The sequence below is a fragment of the Macrotis lagotis genome, chromosome X, assembly GCF_037893015.1.
Source record: "Macrotis lagotis isolate mMagLag1 chromosome X, bilby.v1.9.chrom.fasta, whole genome shotgun sequence".
Lineage (NCBI taxonomy): Eukaryota > Metazoa > Chordata > Mammalia > Peramelemorphia > Peramelidae > Macrotis > Macrotis lagotis.
Window position 1 is genome coordinate 109,897,082 of NC_133666.1, and position 16,015 is coordinate 109,913,096.

Sequence of the window (16,015 nt, forward strand, 5' to 3'; positions counted from 1 at the left end):
TTAGAATCCAACTACATCATCCCTTTTGTTTTACAAGAGAAGAAACTGAGGTCCATAGAGGTAAAGTGGCTACATATAAGGTGGTATTTGTAGCCAGGTCTTTCTGACTGCAAGTCTACTATTTTATGTTTTCTGTCATATTGCTCCTAGTAAACTATGCTCATTTTCCATTAATGAAATTGTTTCCTGAGAATTATATTTGTTCTCTAGCTCTTTTGCTATGATTCTTCTCTCTACAACTAGGTGGAAAGTTTCTTAGCAATAAGAGACTGGGCTCCTACTAAACTATACTCATCTACCATTCATAAAATTGTTTCTAAAGGAAAATGCATTCCTGAGAATCATAATTACTCTCCATTTTTTCCATTGTGCACCTTCTCTCTCCAATGAGGCGGTAAGTTTCTTGGCAATAAGGGATTGTGCTCCTACTGAACTATACTCATTCACTATTTATGAAGTTGTTTCTAAGGAAAATGCTTCCCTTGGATGTAAGGTTTAGTAGGTTCAGTAGGAGACCTGTTTTAGACCTATTGACTTATGTGATGCTTTTCATCTTCATACTTCCTTTTTCTCATGTATAAAACCATTGTAACCCTTAACCTCTTCCTGCCTCCAGTCCAGTGTGGCCACACTATATCACACACTCTGACATTTATTTGGCCTTCTTTGGCCATGTTTTGAGAGCTTCCATTATAGCCAGAAAACATTTTGAGAGCTGCCCAAAAGCAATAGGAATTCCAGGATTTCCATCCAGAGATAACACATCCTTGACATCATCAGGACTGGTTGGAAACCCAAAGTCCCTGATTTAAGAAGGGCAGATAGGAAGGAGTAAAATACAAACAATGCTCTATTTGAACAAATTAGCTTCAACCCAGGCATGCAGCTGATAGTTGCATCACTTGAAATTACAAACCTCTTCTGTTTACAAAACAATAGATGGCATTCACTTCCAAAAACTACTTAAAAGCTATTGGGCCAGGAGTGCAGACTGACAAGTTCAGGCCTTTTTCCCTAGCTGCCATCAAAAACACACCTCCTTTTTCTATGTAAGCTTTCACAATTCTTCTTTCAATCTTCCCTAAAACATGAGGTGGAGTATTATTTCAGTTCTTCTTCACCTCTCCTGGTCCTTTTCTTACATATTTCATGTGTGCACACACACACACACACACATATAGATAGATAGATAGATAGATAGATAGATAGATAGATAAATAGATATATAAATAGATTTCTTTTTGAGGCAAACAGGCTTAAGCAAGGGTCCAGGGTCACAGAGCCAGTAAGTATCTGAGGTCAAATTTGAACTCAGATTTTCCTGACTCTAGGGCTAGTGTTCACTGTGTCACTTAGTTGTACCTTATTTTTAATTGTTAGTTTATCTGTCACCTCCTAAATATCCTGTCCAGTGTTCTTTGCTTAAGAAATTACCTATCCTCGTGGTAACATTCTTCACCTGTCCTGTTCCTCTTTTCTCCAAGTTTGAATACCATCACTTCCTTATTATGACCTCTACAAACTCCTTGTGCCTCACATATTTATACCAAACTGGCAATGAACACAATACTAACTCATATTTATATAGCATTCAGATATTTATAAAATGTTTTCCTCACAATGCCCTCCCAGTAAACTTGATAATGAAAACATTATCTTCATTTTATAAAGGAATAAACTGAAACATGAAGAAATTTTAGTGACTTGTTTAGGATCACAGAAGTGATTCAAAATCTAGGTTTTTAGCCCCACACCTGTGCTTCTTCTATATCACACTTTCTCATAATAGTAGCTGTGAATAATTTCATGGTCCAGAAATGAATGAATAGGTGGATAATACTCCTTCAGCAGTAAGAAACAACTTTTCAGATGAATCCTAAATCTGGTTCCTACTTCATTCATTTGTGGCTTCATCATTATCCCCAATCTCCCTCTGTCCTAGAAAGCATAAAAATTATAGCATTTCAAGACTGGAGGCCATCTAATCTAACTCATCCATAGAGGATCCCTTTACCACATGAAGGTTATCCAACTTTAAGAGATTTTTATAGAGTGGAATCCACTATTTTTTGAGGTAACACCTCTCATCCTATTCCCTATCACTGTTCTACCCCGATTCTTGTTTATTTTTACCGCTTATTTGGTCATCTCTTTTTTTGTCAAGTTCTATTTTGTCTTATTTATGGAGGAAATCTTGAATACTTGAAATTTTCTGACCTACTCTGCCATCTTCCTAGAATCTTTTTCTCAAAAACATTTTTTTTGAAGAGAAGGGAAAAAAAACTAGTTTAGTAAAATTAACCAATATGTCACCTGATTCTGACAGGAGCTATCTAAAATCATCAGCAAACATTATATGTAATGGGGATAAATGAAGAGCATTTCCAATAAGATTAGGGGTGAAACAAGGATGCCCATTATCACCAGTGGTGATGAACAAGTTATCAGAGCTAAACAAGTGAAAAAACATCAAATGCTCATGGAGAGGCTAAGCTAATATACTAGAATAATATAATATAATAAAAATGACAATTCTACCCGTATAATACAAATTCTACCCATGTAATACAAATCAAACTATCAAAAACTATTTTACAGAGTTAAAAACATAGTTATAAAATTCATCAAGAATAACATGGGAATTAATGAAAAAATGCAAAAGAAGGTGACCTAGCTGTACCAGATTTAAATGATATAAATCAGCAGTCATTCAAACTGCCTGATACTGGTTATGAAATAAAGTAATAGAATAGGTATAAAAGAAACAGTAGTAAATGACTATAGTAACTACTATTTGACAAACCCAAAGACATTAACTTCTGGGATAAGACCTCACTTTTTGACAAAAACTGCTGGGAAAACTGGAAAACAGTACAACAAAAATTAGGCATAGACCCACATCTCACCTACTATACCAAAATAAGGTTAAAATAGGTACAGAATTTAGACATAAAAGGTGACATCACAGACCAATTAAGAAATCAAGAACTACTCTATGTGTTGGATCTCTGGAAAGGAGAGAAATTTATCACCAAACAAAAAATAGAGTACATTATAATTTGCAAAGTGTATAATTTTAAAAATGTTAAATTAAAAAAGTTTTTGCACTAATAAAACCAATGCAGCCAAGATTAGAAAACAGAAAGCTATGAAACAATTTTCACAGTTAATGGTTCTGATAAAAGTCTCATTTCTAAAATATATAGAGAATAAAATCAAATTTATAAGGTTACAAGTCAGTCCCCAATTAACAAATGGTGAAAGGATATGAACAGGCAATTTTCAATTGAAGAAATTAAAGCTATAAAGATATATATATATATATATATGTATATATATATATATATGTAGTCAAATGAAAAAATGCTCCAAATCATTATTGATTATAGAAATGCAAATTAAAACAATGATGAAGTGCCACCTTACACCTATCAGATTGGCTAAGATGATAAAAAGGGAACATGATCAATGTTGGAGAGGTTATAGGAGAATTGGGACATTAATGAACTGTTGGTAGAGTTGTAAACTAATTCAACTGTTCTGGAGAGCAAGTTGGAATTATGCCCAAAGAGCAATAAAACTGATTATACCCTTTGATCCAGCAATATCAATATTAGGATTATATTTAAAAGAAATCATAAAAAAGTGGAAAAAGTTCCACATGTTCAAAATATATATATATATATACATATATATGTATATATATATATATATTCATTTACCTATATATAGGTATAGAGCAGCTTTTTTATAGTGGCAAAGAATTGGAAATTGAGGGGATGCCCATTAATTGGGGAATGGCTGAATGGGCTATAATATATGAATGTTATAGAGTACTATTGTTCTATAAGAAATCAAGAATGGTCAGACTTTAGAGAGGCATGGAAAGAATTACATGAACTGAGCAGTCAGATAGAGCACCAGCCCTAGAGTCCTGAGGACCTGAGTTCAAATCTGGCCTCAGATACTTAATAATCACTTAGCTGTGTGACCTTTGGCAAGTCACTTAACCCTAGTGCCTTGCAAAAATGCAAAGGGAGTAGAACCAGAAGAACACTGTACACATTAAGGACAACACTATGAGTTGATCAAACATGATGGATATAGTTCCTCACAGCAGTTTAGAGATCTTGGATAATCCTGGGAGCCTATTATGGACATCCACATCCAGAGGAAAACAAAAGCAAAAACAAAAAATCCATAGAATCTGAATGGATACTATGTTAACTTTTTAAAAACTTATTTTATGTTTTTTCTTCCTATTCCATGATTTTATTCCTTTTCCCTTAGTCCTAATTCCACACATACATAATGACTAAGATGTAAATATGTTACTCAAGTACGGATACAACTTTTGCCAGACTGTTTACTGCTTAGGGGAGCGGGGTTGGGAAGGGAGGGTGGTAGAAAAATACATCACTTATAGATATGCAAGTAAATGAATGTTGAAACATATAATTAGAAAAATAAAATATCAATAAAAAGATATTACTTTGTATAAAATTTTTACTTTTCTGCATTCATGTTATTTCTTTCCAATAGATGATAAACTCCTTAAGGTATATGGTCACAGTCTAGAGAGTTCTCAAATTCACATACAATTGGATTGTGCATGTTCAGCAAATATAGCCCTCACTTGACATGTTTCTAATAGTACCACAGACTTTCTCAGTTAAAAACCCCCACAGTTAGTAACCCAGCATTAAGAAAGCTGGAATTTTTCCCTATCCTTTTTGTGCTTAGATTAGCTATGTTAAAAGAGGCTCTCTTCTCAGAAGATTTGTTCAAGCAACTATCACTCAGCTGGCAAAAGTCAATATAGGATGGAATTTAGACTTTTTCTAGACATATATCTCAACATACGTTTTGTGTAGTTCCACTATGTAAAAAATTTCACCAGAGCGTCACTTGGACTTAATTTTGGCTTATTACGTAGACCAAGTTTGGACATAATAAGCTTTTGTACTTCAAACCCTTGAGTCCCAGCTCCTGATTGTGTCTCATCTAGATCACAGAAAGCAATTTTAGCAAATGCTTTCCATAATTGGTTTGTGTACACATATGAACCTCTTGGGATCCATGTATTTACATTATCATGTAATCTGCCTCCAAAACTGTCTCACCATTAGGAATCCCTCTTCCCTCAAGAACTGCATATAGCTTCACTATTTAATCACTATATTAGCCTCAAAAATCTATTCTTTGTTAGTTTAACTAATTTCCCTAAAGAAAAGGTAAAAGGAAAACAAAATTTTTGCCTTTTTTTTCTGTAGAGAGACAAAGGTATTGAGATAGTATTCCTTCAGTACCAATTAATTACATTACCACCATATGGATCTGTGTTAACACATTCTAGAACCATGATTAAATCACCTCTTTCATTGTTCTTGGAAACAGTGTGTCAATCTTGCTTGCAATGTCCCTTTTCATCATTCTTGTAAAAATTCTGGACTAAAATATTCTCCTTCTTGGTTACCAAAACAAAATACATGTAGTCACCCTTTATTAGAGAGCAAGCTCCATAACAGTAAAAATCTTATTTCTGTTTTCATATCCTCAATTCTTAGCAAAAAATTTTGTTTGGTTCATTGTAAACTCTTCCTTGGTAAATGCTATATCCTTTATTAATCTCATTTAAATCTGAAAAATTCTATGTTTACTTAATTTAGGACAAAAGTTTCATTACTTTTAATTTGTCAGAAGAAGGATTAGTAGTCAGGAGGATGCATTTCCAACCACATGAAAGAATTAGTATCTCAAGTTTTCATCAGGGTACACAGCTTTCCAGTACAAATCATAACAATCACCTCTCCTTACCCGACAGTCTCGCTGGAGTGTCTTCATCAATGCATTGTATGTTTCTGTATCAAAATATAAACCTTCATGCATGTCTTGCAAGAAATCCAAGTCCTTGAATGTAGGGTTTAATTTTTCTCGCTCTTTTCTGGATGCTCGTCGTTTATAGGTAGAACCTTTTAAGTCATATGTAAAGTGCATTTTCATTGAGCGAGGCAAAATGTTGTTCATCACCACAATCCTGATGTTAATGCCCCCTGACTGCACACAGTAGAGTCCATAAAACTTTGGTAAAAGAGTCCTAGGATTCTGGTTTAAATTCTAGTACAAAAAAGAAAGGAAAATCAGAATAATCTTTTTAAAAATTGTGCCAATAAACCAAAGGGGGTTCTTTTTGCTAAAGGTTGTTTTCTTTTTTTAAAGTTAACAGACATCTATTTTCTCTCCCATTTTCCACTCAATTGAAAAGAGAAAAAAGCTCCCACAAATTCCTTATAACAAATATACATAGTTAAGGAAAACAAATTCTCTAATTGGCTGTGTTTGAAAAATATGCTCAATTCTCAACCCCAAATCAGCTTAGGTGGTACAGTGGTGCTGTACCTGGAGTCAGGAAAACCTGAGTTCAAGTCTGGCTTCAGATACTATCTAGCTGGATTAAATAACTAGCAAGTTATTTACTTCAGTTTCCTCATATCTAAAATGAGGGTGATGATAATGTTTAGCTCTCAGGGTTGTCATAAGGATAAAAATGACATTAATATCTATAAAGCACTTAGCAAACTGTAAAGAGTTATATAATACTATCATCATCATTATCATCATTGTCATCACAATCTCTATGTCAAGAGGAGGATAGATGCTTCATCATTGGTCCTTGAGAGTTGCAAATATTATTATATTGATCAACATAGTTCTCAAAGTTTTTGTTAATAAATCATTCCTCTAGTCCTGCTCATTTTATTCTTCATCAGACTTCAAAACTGTTCATTTTCATAATAGGCAGAACTGATATTATATTAAAATATAATTGATATTATAGTATAAATTATTTTTCTGATTTTGCTTATTTCACTTGGTATTAGTTTGTACTAGTCTTTCCATGTCTCCTTTAAAGCATCTATTTCATTATTTCTTATGAATCAATAGTACTCCTTCACATTCATGAATACCATAATTTGTTTAGACATTTAACAACTGATTTGTATCACTTTAGTTTCAAAATTTTTGACACCACAAAAGAGCTACTCTAAAAATTTTCATACATGTAGTACCTTTTCCTCTTTCTTTGATTTCTTTTTGGGCATAGATCTAGTTGTTTTATAGGTCCATTATAGGAAATACACTGATAAATAATGTTTTTATGTGTAACTCCAAACTGCTTTCTAGAATGCTTGTATCAATTAACAATTCCATTGAGTTCATTAATGTACCTATTTTTTTCCCCAACTCCTCCATTATTTTTTAATTCTCCTCTTCCCTCTCCTTTTAATCTTTGCCAAACTGATGGGTATGAAGTGGAATCTAAGAATTGCTCTAATTTTTACTTCTCCAAATATTAATTATTTGGAGCATTTGAAAAAAATATGATATAGAAAGCCATAAGGGTTTCTTTTCTTTAGCATGACTTGTTCATACCATTTATCAACTGGAGAATGATTCTTATTCCTTTAAATTTTAATCAGTTATTTTTTTTTAAGGTTTTTGCAAGGCAAATGGGGTTAAGTGGCTTGTCCAAGGCTACACAGCTAGGTAATTATTAAGTGTCTGAGACTGGATTTGAACCCAGGTACTCCTGACTCCAGGGCCGGTGCTTTATCTACTACACCACCTAGCTGCCCCATCAGTTCTTAATATATCTTAGAAATGAAGCCATTTATCAGGAAAAGTTCCTGCAAAGATTTTTCTCAGTTGTTTCTCTTTTAATCTTGTTTTATTTAATTGCATTTGTTTCTGTAAAAAATTAACTTATGTAAGCAAAATTAGCCACTTTGTGGTCTATGATCTCTCTGTTTCTTGTTTGTTCAAAGTGGAGTTTTTTTTGTTTTTGCTTTTTTTTTAGGTTTTTTGCAAGGTTTTTTGCATATGGGGTTAAGTGGCTTGCCCAAGGCCACACAGCTAGGTAATTATTAAGTGTCTGAGGCCAGATTTGAACTCAGATACTCCTGACTCCAGGGCTGGTGCTCTATCCACTGCACCACCTAGCCATCCTACAAAGTGGAGTTATTATGATAGCATTAGGAAATAATGTCAAATATATCCATCCTCACGAATTATTTTTTCTTTTTGCCTTTGTCTATTTCAGCTTCTAATTTTGATTAATGAAACATAATTTTTACCCTAAATCCAGAACATGAAAACTGAATGAAATGGATGGGATCATGAAGAGAGGCGGCATGATCCAGGAGAAAGAACACTTGGTAATAGCTCTTGGATAGTATATGCTTAATAAATGTTTGTCACTGTGCTTTGTGGGGCAGCTAAGTGTCACAATAGTCAGAAAGACTCTTCTTCCTGGGTTTGAGTGTCCTTCATTTCTTTCTTTCTTTCTTTCTTTCTTTCTTTCTTTCTTTCTTTCTTTCTTTCTTTCTTTCTTTTTTTGATGAGGAACAATGATATCATTAATCTGTCCCCTAGTTGTGTGTCCCTAAGCATGTCCCTTAACCATATTTGTCTGTTTTCTCATCTATAAAATGAACTGGAGAAGGAAATGGTGAATCATTCTAATATCTCTGCCAAGAAAACTCTAAATGGGGTCATGAAGAATTGGATATGACTGAAATGACTATAATTTCTCTTGGATTGGGAGTCAGAAGATTTATAAGTTTTCCCATGTACTAATTATATTACCAAGTCACTTAGAATGGTCTAGATCTTTGTTTCCTCTTCTGTAAAAATGGAATTGGATTAGATGCCCTAAATCTATTACCCAATGATTTCATGAAACTGATTCTAAGTTAAACAAAAACTAGATTTGTGATCAGGGGAATCTTCTATTATTTAATTTTTTAAAAATATGCATTTAATAGTTGGAGGCAAGAAATTATGACTAAAAAGAAAAAGTAAGTATTAATAGGACTGACAATATGTTTCACCTGTTTGGAAACCTACATTTATTTTATTTTTCATTTAAAGCAATGGGGTTAAGTAACTTGCTAGGCAATTATTAAGTGTCTGAGGCTGGATTTGAACTCAAGGACTCCTGACTCCAGGGCCAGTGCTCTATCTACTGTGTCATCTAGCTGCCCTTGGAAACCTACATACTTTCTTATGGAAATTCTACAGTAGAATGAATTAGTTTGTCATATTTATTTAAATAAGTAGAGGATATGTTGATCTTAGAGCCATCAATAGAGGATAAATACCTCTAAATGAGTACAACAAAGATGAAAATTAAGATTTTAAATCTTAATAAAGTAATATTAATAAAGCTTACAGGTATTATCATTAGAAAATTTATCCCATCAGTTTTTTCTCATGATGCTAATAGTTGTTTTTTTTTGTAGGTATTTACAAGGCAAATGGGGTTAAGTGGCTTTCCCAAGGACACACAGCTAGATAATTATTAAGTGTCTGAGACTAGATTTGAACCCAGGTACTCCTGACTCCAGGGTCGGTGCTTTATCCACTGTGCCACCTAGCCGCCCGCTAATAGTTTTTGTACATAAGTTCATAGTCATGTGTATATGTTACCTTAATGACTATAATGCAAAACCATGTGACTATAGGGAGACAGTATAAGAAAGACACAGATGCAATAATCCAATTTAGGCATATCATAATTGCCTAAGGCACAATTATCTCATCTGCAAAATGGAGCACAATAATACAATCCCTGTATTATCTAACTGATAGAGTTGTTAAGGATAGCAGATATGTTGAACTTGGAAATTTTGAGTTGCAACAGGCTATGTCAATTTGGCATTAATATAATATAATTAATATAATAAGCATAGGTAAATTGACTGAGATGAGAAATGGAGCTCCTGTTTTAATCAGGCCATGAGTCGGTTCTGACAGAACTAGCCTTAAAACAAAAAAAGGGTGGGGGGAGAAAAAAGTAGAAAAAGGGAATGGGAAAAATTTAATGGTGTTAGAATTATCAAAATTTTGAAAATTGTAATTATAATATATATAATATATGCAATAAAATTATAGCTCTAATTAAACATTAAATATGCTTCTTAAGCACTATAAATGATGCTGGTCAATTTTTTTAATAAACAAAATTATATTTTAAAAACATTGAGAAATGCTATATAGTAGAATTCCATTTTAATGAATTAGGTGAAAACTGGTCTCTCTCTTCCCAAACTATCATATTTAGTTGATTTTTTATGTATTTGTATTTATTCAATTGATAATTATGTACTTCCTGTATATAATTAGTTAGGAAGACCTGAGTTCAAATACTCAGATGGTCTAACAACCTTAACACAGCTTAACCCCATGAGCCCCAGTTTCTTCATCTGCAAAATGAGGTGGAAAAGGAAATGGCAACTTCTAATATCTTTTTTTTTTAGGTTTTTTTTGTAAGGCAAACAGGGTTAAGTGGCTTGCCCAAGGCCACACAGCTAGCTAATTATTAAGTGTCTGAGACCAGATTTGAACCCAGGTACTTCTGACTCCAGGGCCGGTGCTTTGTCCACTACGCCACTTAGCTGCCCCAACTTCTATGATCTTTAACAAGAAATGACACCCTAATTGGTGTCAAAAAGAGTCAGAACACAACTAAAGATCAACAATTTGGTTGTAAGCCCCTTCTGACTAAAGATTGGTTTATTCTTTGTATGCATATTCCAGTAGATTATGTAGCACATTGTCTGGTACCTAGTAGGTGCTTACTAATTGTTGATTGATTGAAGAAATATTTACTAAATATTTTATCAAGTAAATCCAGAGTTACTTAAAGCAAAGAATACCAATACTTTAGATTCCTATGGACATAGATCCTTGGGCTAATTTCCAAGGTTTTTTGTTCTTTTTTCAAGGAATTCTGATGTCAAGTATTAAAGATCCCAAATTTTGTGTTTTTGAGTCAGCCAAAGTGAAAGAATTAACTCTGAAAACTAACAGGAAGAAAAATGATTTAGAAAAGTCATATGACTTCTTCCCAGGTTTCTGTTTACTTACCATATAATAACCTGGCAGCAACTTCTGAAGGAATTCAGCTTCTTTATGTTGAACTGTTTTGATGATAAACTCATCGTCACTAGTTACAAAAAACAAGGATCCACTGGCTCCAGGGTTGGATAATTCTATTAAAGGTTCACTGCAGATGGAATACTAGAGAAAGACAACAATATTATCACATAACCCATGTGCTTACAAGAAAGAAAATCGAATTTGAAAAACTGTTGAAGGTACCTTTCTTGAGTTTAAATAAGTATTCTCCCAAGGTATTAAGAATATTTCTGTCATCTCTGATTTTTTTTATCTTATTTTCATAAAAATTTTGGAAGGGGGGGAGAGGAGTACTAATAAGTAAAATGAAAATTGTTTCTACCTGAGTCAGTATACTTGTTACCTCCAATATAGAAAGGACACCTTACCATTTAACTACTTTATAGTGTGAAACAATGGACCTTCAAATGATACATCCAGAAACACTAGAAAATTCAAGAATCAAGCTGTATACCAACAAATCTGATGAGTAAGGCTCTCTCCTAAGAATTAATCAATAAACATCCACTAACAGCAGAACACCCAGTGTGTGTTCATCATGTTAATGTTCAGAGCAGGAACTTTCTTTGTAGGACTGGTGCTTAAGACAGTATCTGGAATATAGTAGGCCTTTAATAAATGTTTATTGACTAGCTACTTTAGTCAGTTCACTAAAAATAATATATACAAAATCATAGATCTTAGAGCTGGAAGAGAGCATGGAGGTCATGTGGACAAGTCTTATCATTTTAAAGATAAAGAAAGAAGTTGAAATTCTGGAGACTTAAGTAAGGTCATACAGATAGTAACTAGCAGAGTCAGAATTTAAACCAAGGTCCTTTAACCCCCAAATCCAGTACTCTTCCTATTGTACCATGTTTTCAAGTATAATGGTTTCTTTCACTGTAAATTAAAACAGATTCATTTTTTTAATTTTCATGATATTTTTTAATTACATGAAAAGATAGTTTTTAACATTCATTTTTATAAAATATTGAGTTCTAAACTTCTTTCTTTCCTTCACTTACTACCCCCCTTCCCAAGACAATAAACAATTTGATACAGGTTATTTATTCACAATACATACACAAATTTCTTTATTAGTCATTCTGTGAGAGAAGACTCAGAACAAAAGGGAAAAGCCATGAGAAACAAAAAACAAATGTAAAAAGGTGGAAATAATATGCTTTGATCAGCATTCAGACTCCACAGTTCCTTCTCTGAATGTGGAAGGCATTTTCCATTACAAAACTTTTAGAATTGTTTTTGATCACAGCTTTGCTAGAGGAGCAAAGTCTATCATAGTTGGCCATCACAAACTGCTGCTATTACTGTGGACAATGTTTTCCTGGTCCTGTTCACTTCACTCAGTAACAGTTCATGAAAGTCTTTGCCTGTTTTTCTGAAATTTGCCTGCTTATCATTTCTAATAAAAAAAATAGTATTCTGGAATTAATAAATCAAATGTATTATATCAATGTACACACACACACACACACACACACACACACACACACATATATATATATAGTCAGATGGATAAATATAATTCAGAACAAGTATTGACCAAACCCTACAACTTGCAAAAATACCAAATAGATGCTGTAGGAGAATAAAATGGCATTAAATGATTATGAGTTTGTTGTGGGGAAAAAAAATGAGCAATGGTAAAAAATTTATGAAGAATATAAGGCACCATTTAATAAGCACCCTAGAGGAAAATTACACACACACACACACACACACACACACACACACACACACACACACACACACAAATATATGTATTTTTCTGAGTATTGTATCCATTTCTAGGGCTAGGAGCAGGAGGAATGGGAAGGAAAGGGGTAAAAAAAGAAAGTTGCATGATAACTTTGATGTATATTTGAAGAGAACAGCAAGTTATATTTGGTAGATGTGCAGTATCTTGTGCAATCATTTTTTTATTATACTGTTATATAAATGCTTTTCATATTCCATGAACTGAAAATAAAATAAATTTGTAATGCAAAAAAGAATATAGACAATCAATATTATATAAAAGAGGGCAGATCCTATTTGAGAGGTGGATGCAAAGTCACTAGCTTCACTTTCTTCTCAGGTCATGAGTCCAATGACCAGATATAGATTAGGACGACTCTGGATAGCCCTGGATGAAGTAGACACCTTGATATTTTAAAGCTAGCTCTTTCCTAGGTCACAATTTGACTGAGGCAATGCCCAATCAGTCATTAAGGTTAGTTAGGTAATAGAGAGAGAAGAGGCAAAGAGCCCAAGAATGACTACTTCCAAAAAAGAAGGAAAAAAATTGTTGGGAAGATAACACCCTCAGGTATCTCAATGAATAAGGCTGGTGAGGAAGAAAAGAAGCAAGGAGGAAATTACACAAAAGAATGTATAATTAAAGAAGAGCAAAAAGTTAACTAGTTAAAGGATCAAGCAGAAAAGTAATTCAAAAGTAAGAGTGCAAATTAGATTGGAAAGCAGAACAATTGAGGGAAAGAATGCAGAGAGTTAAGATGAGAAATTCTAGGAGAAATCCAAGTATAGAGGGATATGGTTAGAAGAATTTTAGATTAATAAGGTGGAATACTTGGGCATGATGATAAGATTGGGGGGGGAAGTATAAAGATCTTGGAATTCTTTTCTTTGTACTTATGAAACTCTGAGATAAAAACTGCCACCAAAAAAATCTTCCAAGCAAACTAGCAGCTTAAACACACAGAACTTATTCAAAATCCCCAAAAGATGATTGTTAAACTCTTTTTTGGGAGGGGGGGAATAGAACAAAAATTTAGTTAAAAGGTTACAAGACATAGGAAGGGCTAGAGAGAGAGAGAAAGAGAGAGATAAAAGAACAGCCAAGCAGTGTTGGCTGGGCCATTTTCAGAGAAGACTGAGGTGGCCCTGAACTGGAGTCCAGTTCAGGTTTTTATGTCTTACCTCTCATCCAGAGGGCAAAAGGTGAACTGCCTTTCTCTTACTAGACCTGGAATTAGGTAGAGGACAAAACCGAAGGGGATCAGGATAAAATTTTACATTAAACAATGAATCAATGGTATTTTAAGAATGGGGAGTGTCTCCACCTAAGATTGATTGTTAAAATCTTGAGGAAAATCAATAAGTTTGTTTCTCTGGACTTCCCTTCCTACCCCCCATTTTGCTGACTGCCAGGTTAAGATAAGAAAATGAAAGGATAAAGGAAACAAAATGGATTCTGTAAAACCTTAGAAGGGGATCCTGTGAAGCCATAGGAAAATTTAGAATCCTGTATAAATAGGTGATAAAGTTGAAAGATGGTCTCTGATACAAACAGGTCATTTAAAATATGAGAGAAAAGATGACTATTGAATACTGGTTGAGACAAGAGCAAATCTTGATTCTTTTCAAAGAGTTATCAAGTAGTCAGTTAAAAAACATCAGAAAAATTAAACTAATTAGTACAGACTTGGGACCTTAGAAATCTTGATGGTTATTTTTATATAATTCTACAAGGAACTAATACTTTCTGATATAATGAAAATACAGAAAGACAAAGATAAAAAAAGAATGTGGAAATTAAAGGTTTTCAATAAAGAAATCAGGGTGGACACTGAAGGAGTGTTTAGAGGAAATTAGTATTCAAATCTGAATTTTTAAAAAACCAACTAATTCTTCTATCAGCAGTAATGTGATATTGTGAATTCTTTATCATGTATTTGGTTGTCAATTATTGCCCTACTTTCTTAATATAATTAGTATGTTAAGATAATCAAAGGAAAAAAAGCAAATTTTTTAAAACTAAATTTTTAAATTAATATTTACCATATTGTTGTTTGCTCCAGAAATGTATCTTTTTAAGGATATGATTATTACTTTCTAGAATTCCCTGATTTCTCACCCCACATCTCTTTGGAACAACTGTCTGAAAAATCAGTTCTTGGGAATCTTATCTAATAAGATCTAGTGAAAAAAGGAAGAGGAGAGTTCTAATTGGCCATGATCAACCAGTTCTTATGCTGCATGTGGGCATATCTGTACATCTTCCAGGTTCTTTCATTCATGCAAGCTGTTCAAATTTATTAATTATCTTGCTCCTGTTTCCTGCAGTGCCTCCCTGTTTTACCCACCGGAGAAAGTAAAGCTGTCCTGCCAATGCAAATTAACAGTGTAAAGTTGCCCAACATTGCTGAAATACTTTGCCTGCCTGCCTTTCTTCCCTTAAACATCATTGAATATAAAACAGTAACCCTGCTGTCTCAAAGCAGGAACATCTTGAGACTGAAAGTCACTTAATGTACACTAGATTCTGCCATTCCAGTTCACCTGTTGGAGATGGAAGGAAACTAATAGCATTACTGCCTAAGAAAAGATGGATATTAATTCAGTCTGCTTCCTTTTCTCACTTTGGCATGTGTTCAAGAAAGAAGGGCCATAAATGGTGGCATTTCTCAGAGATATCTTCCCTGACTGCCTCATAGTTTAGTTGGATGTTTCAACATGAAACTACTCAGTGTGCACAGGGCAAATTTTAATGTGCTTTGGGAACTTGAATGGAAGAATTCAGAGAAGGTGAAATGGAAAAGCAACAACCTAAAGCTAAATATTTGTCTATCTATATACACATAGAAGAGGCAACCTGGTACAGCTAACTTAAGTTAGGAAGACTGGATTCAAAACTCACCTCTTATATGTACAGGCTCTATGACACTAGATAGATTCCTGAGCTTCTTAGTACATGATGAAACTCTCTCTAAGACTATAAGTTGAAAAGCAATTGCCAATTTGCATTAACAGAATTAGTTATCCTCCCTAGGAATTTCCTACAATGAGGAAACCACAGGTTTGACCAAAAATTTTAAAGTCATTTAATACACACACACACACACACACACACATATATATATATATATACATATATATGTATATATATATATATATACTATTGAAGTATATTATAGGCTAAATAGACTTTTGGGGCCTGTCATGGGAATCTAATTGTTATCATCAATAATGATATCAGTCTTTCCTAAAGACACATTCACATAACAGTTTAGCATAGTTTAAGTTCAAGTCC

General features: G+C 33.6%; 1 protein-coding gene across 1 annotated transcript in view; it reads right to left on the reverse strand.

The window, feature by feature from the left end:
- Window positions 1-16,015, reverse strand: part of PIP5K1B (phosphatidylinositol-4-phosphate 5-kinase type 1 beta) — a 270,943-nt gene that overhangs the window by 50,591 nt on the left and 204,337 nt on the right. Inside the window, exons 6-7 of the mRNA XM_074206739.1 lie at window positions 10,930-11,082; window positions 5,818-6,117 (exon numbers count right to left, since the gene is read on the reverse strand). Of these exons, the coding sequence (XP_074062840.1) occupies window positions 5,818-6,117; window positions 10,930-11,082 (453 nt within the window). The remainder of the gene's footprint in view (window positions 1-5,817; window positions 6,118-10,929; window positions 11,083-16,015) is intronic.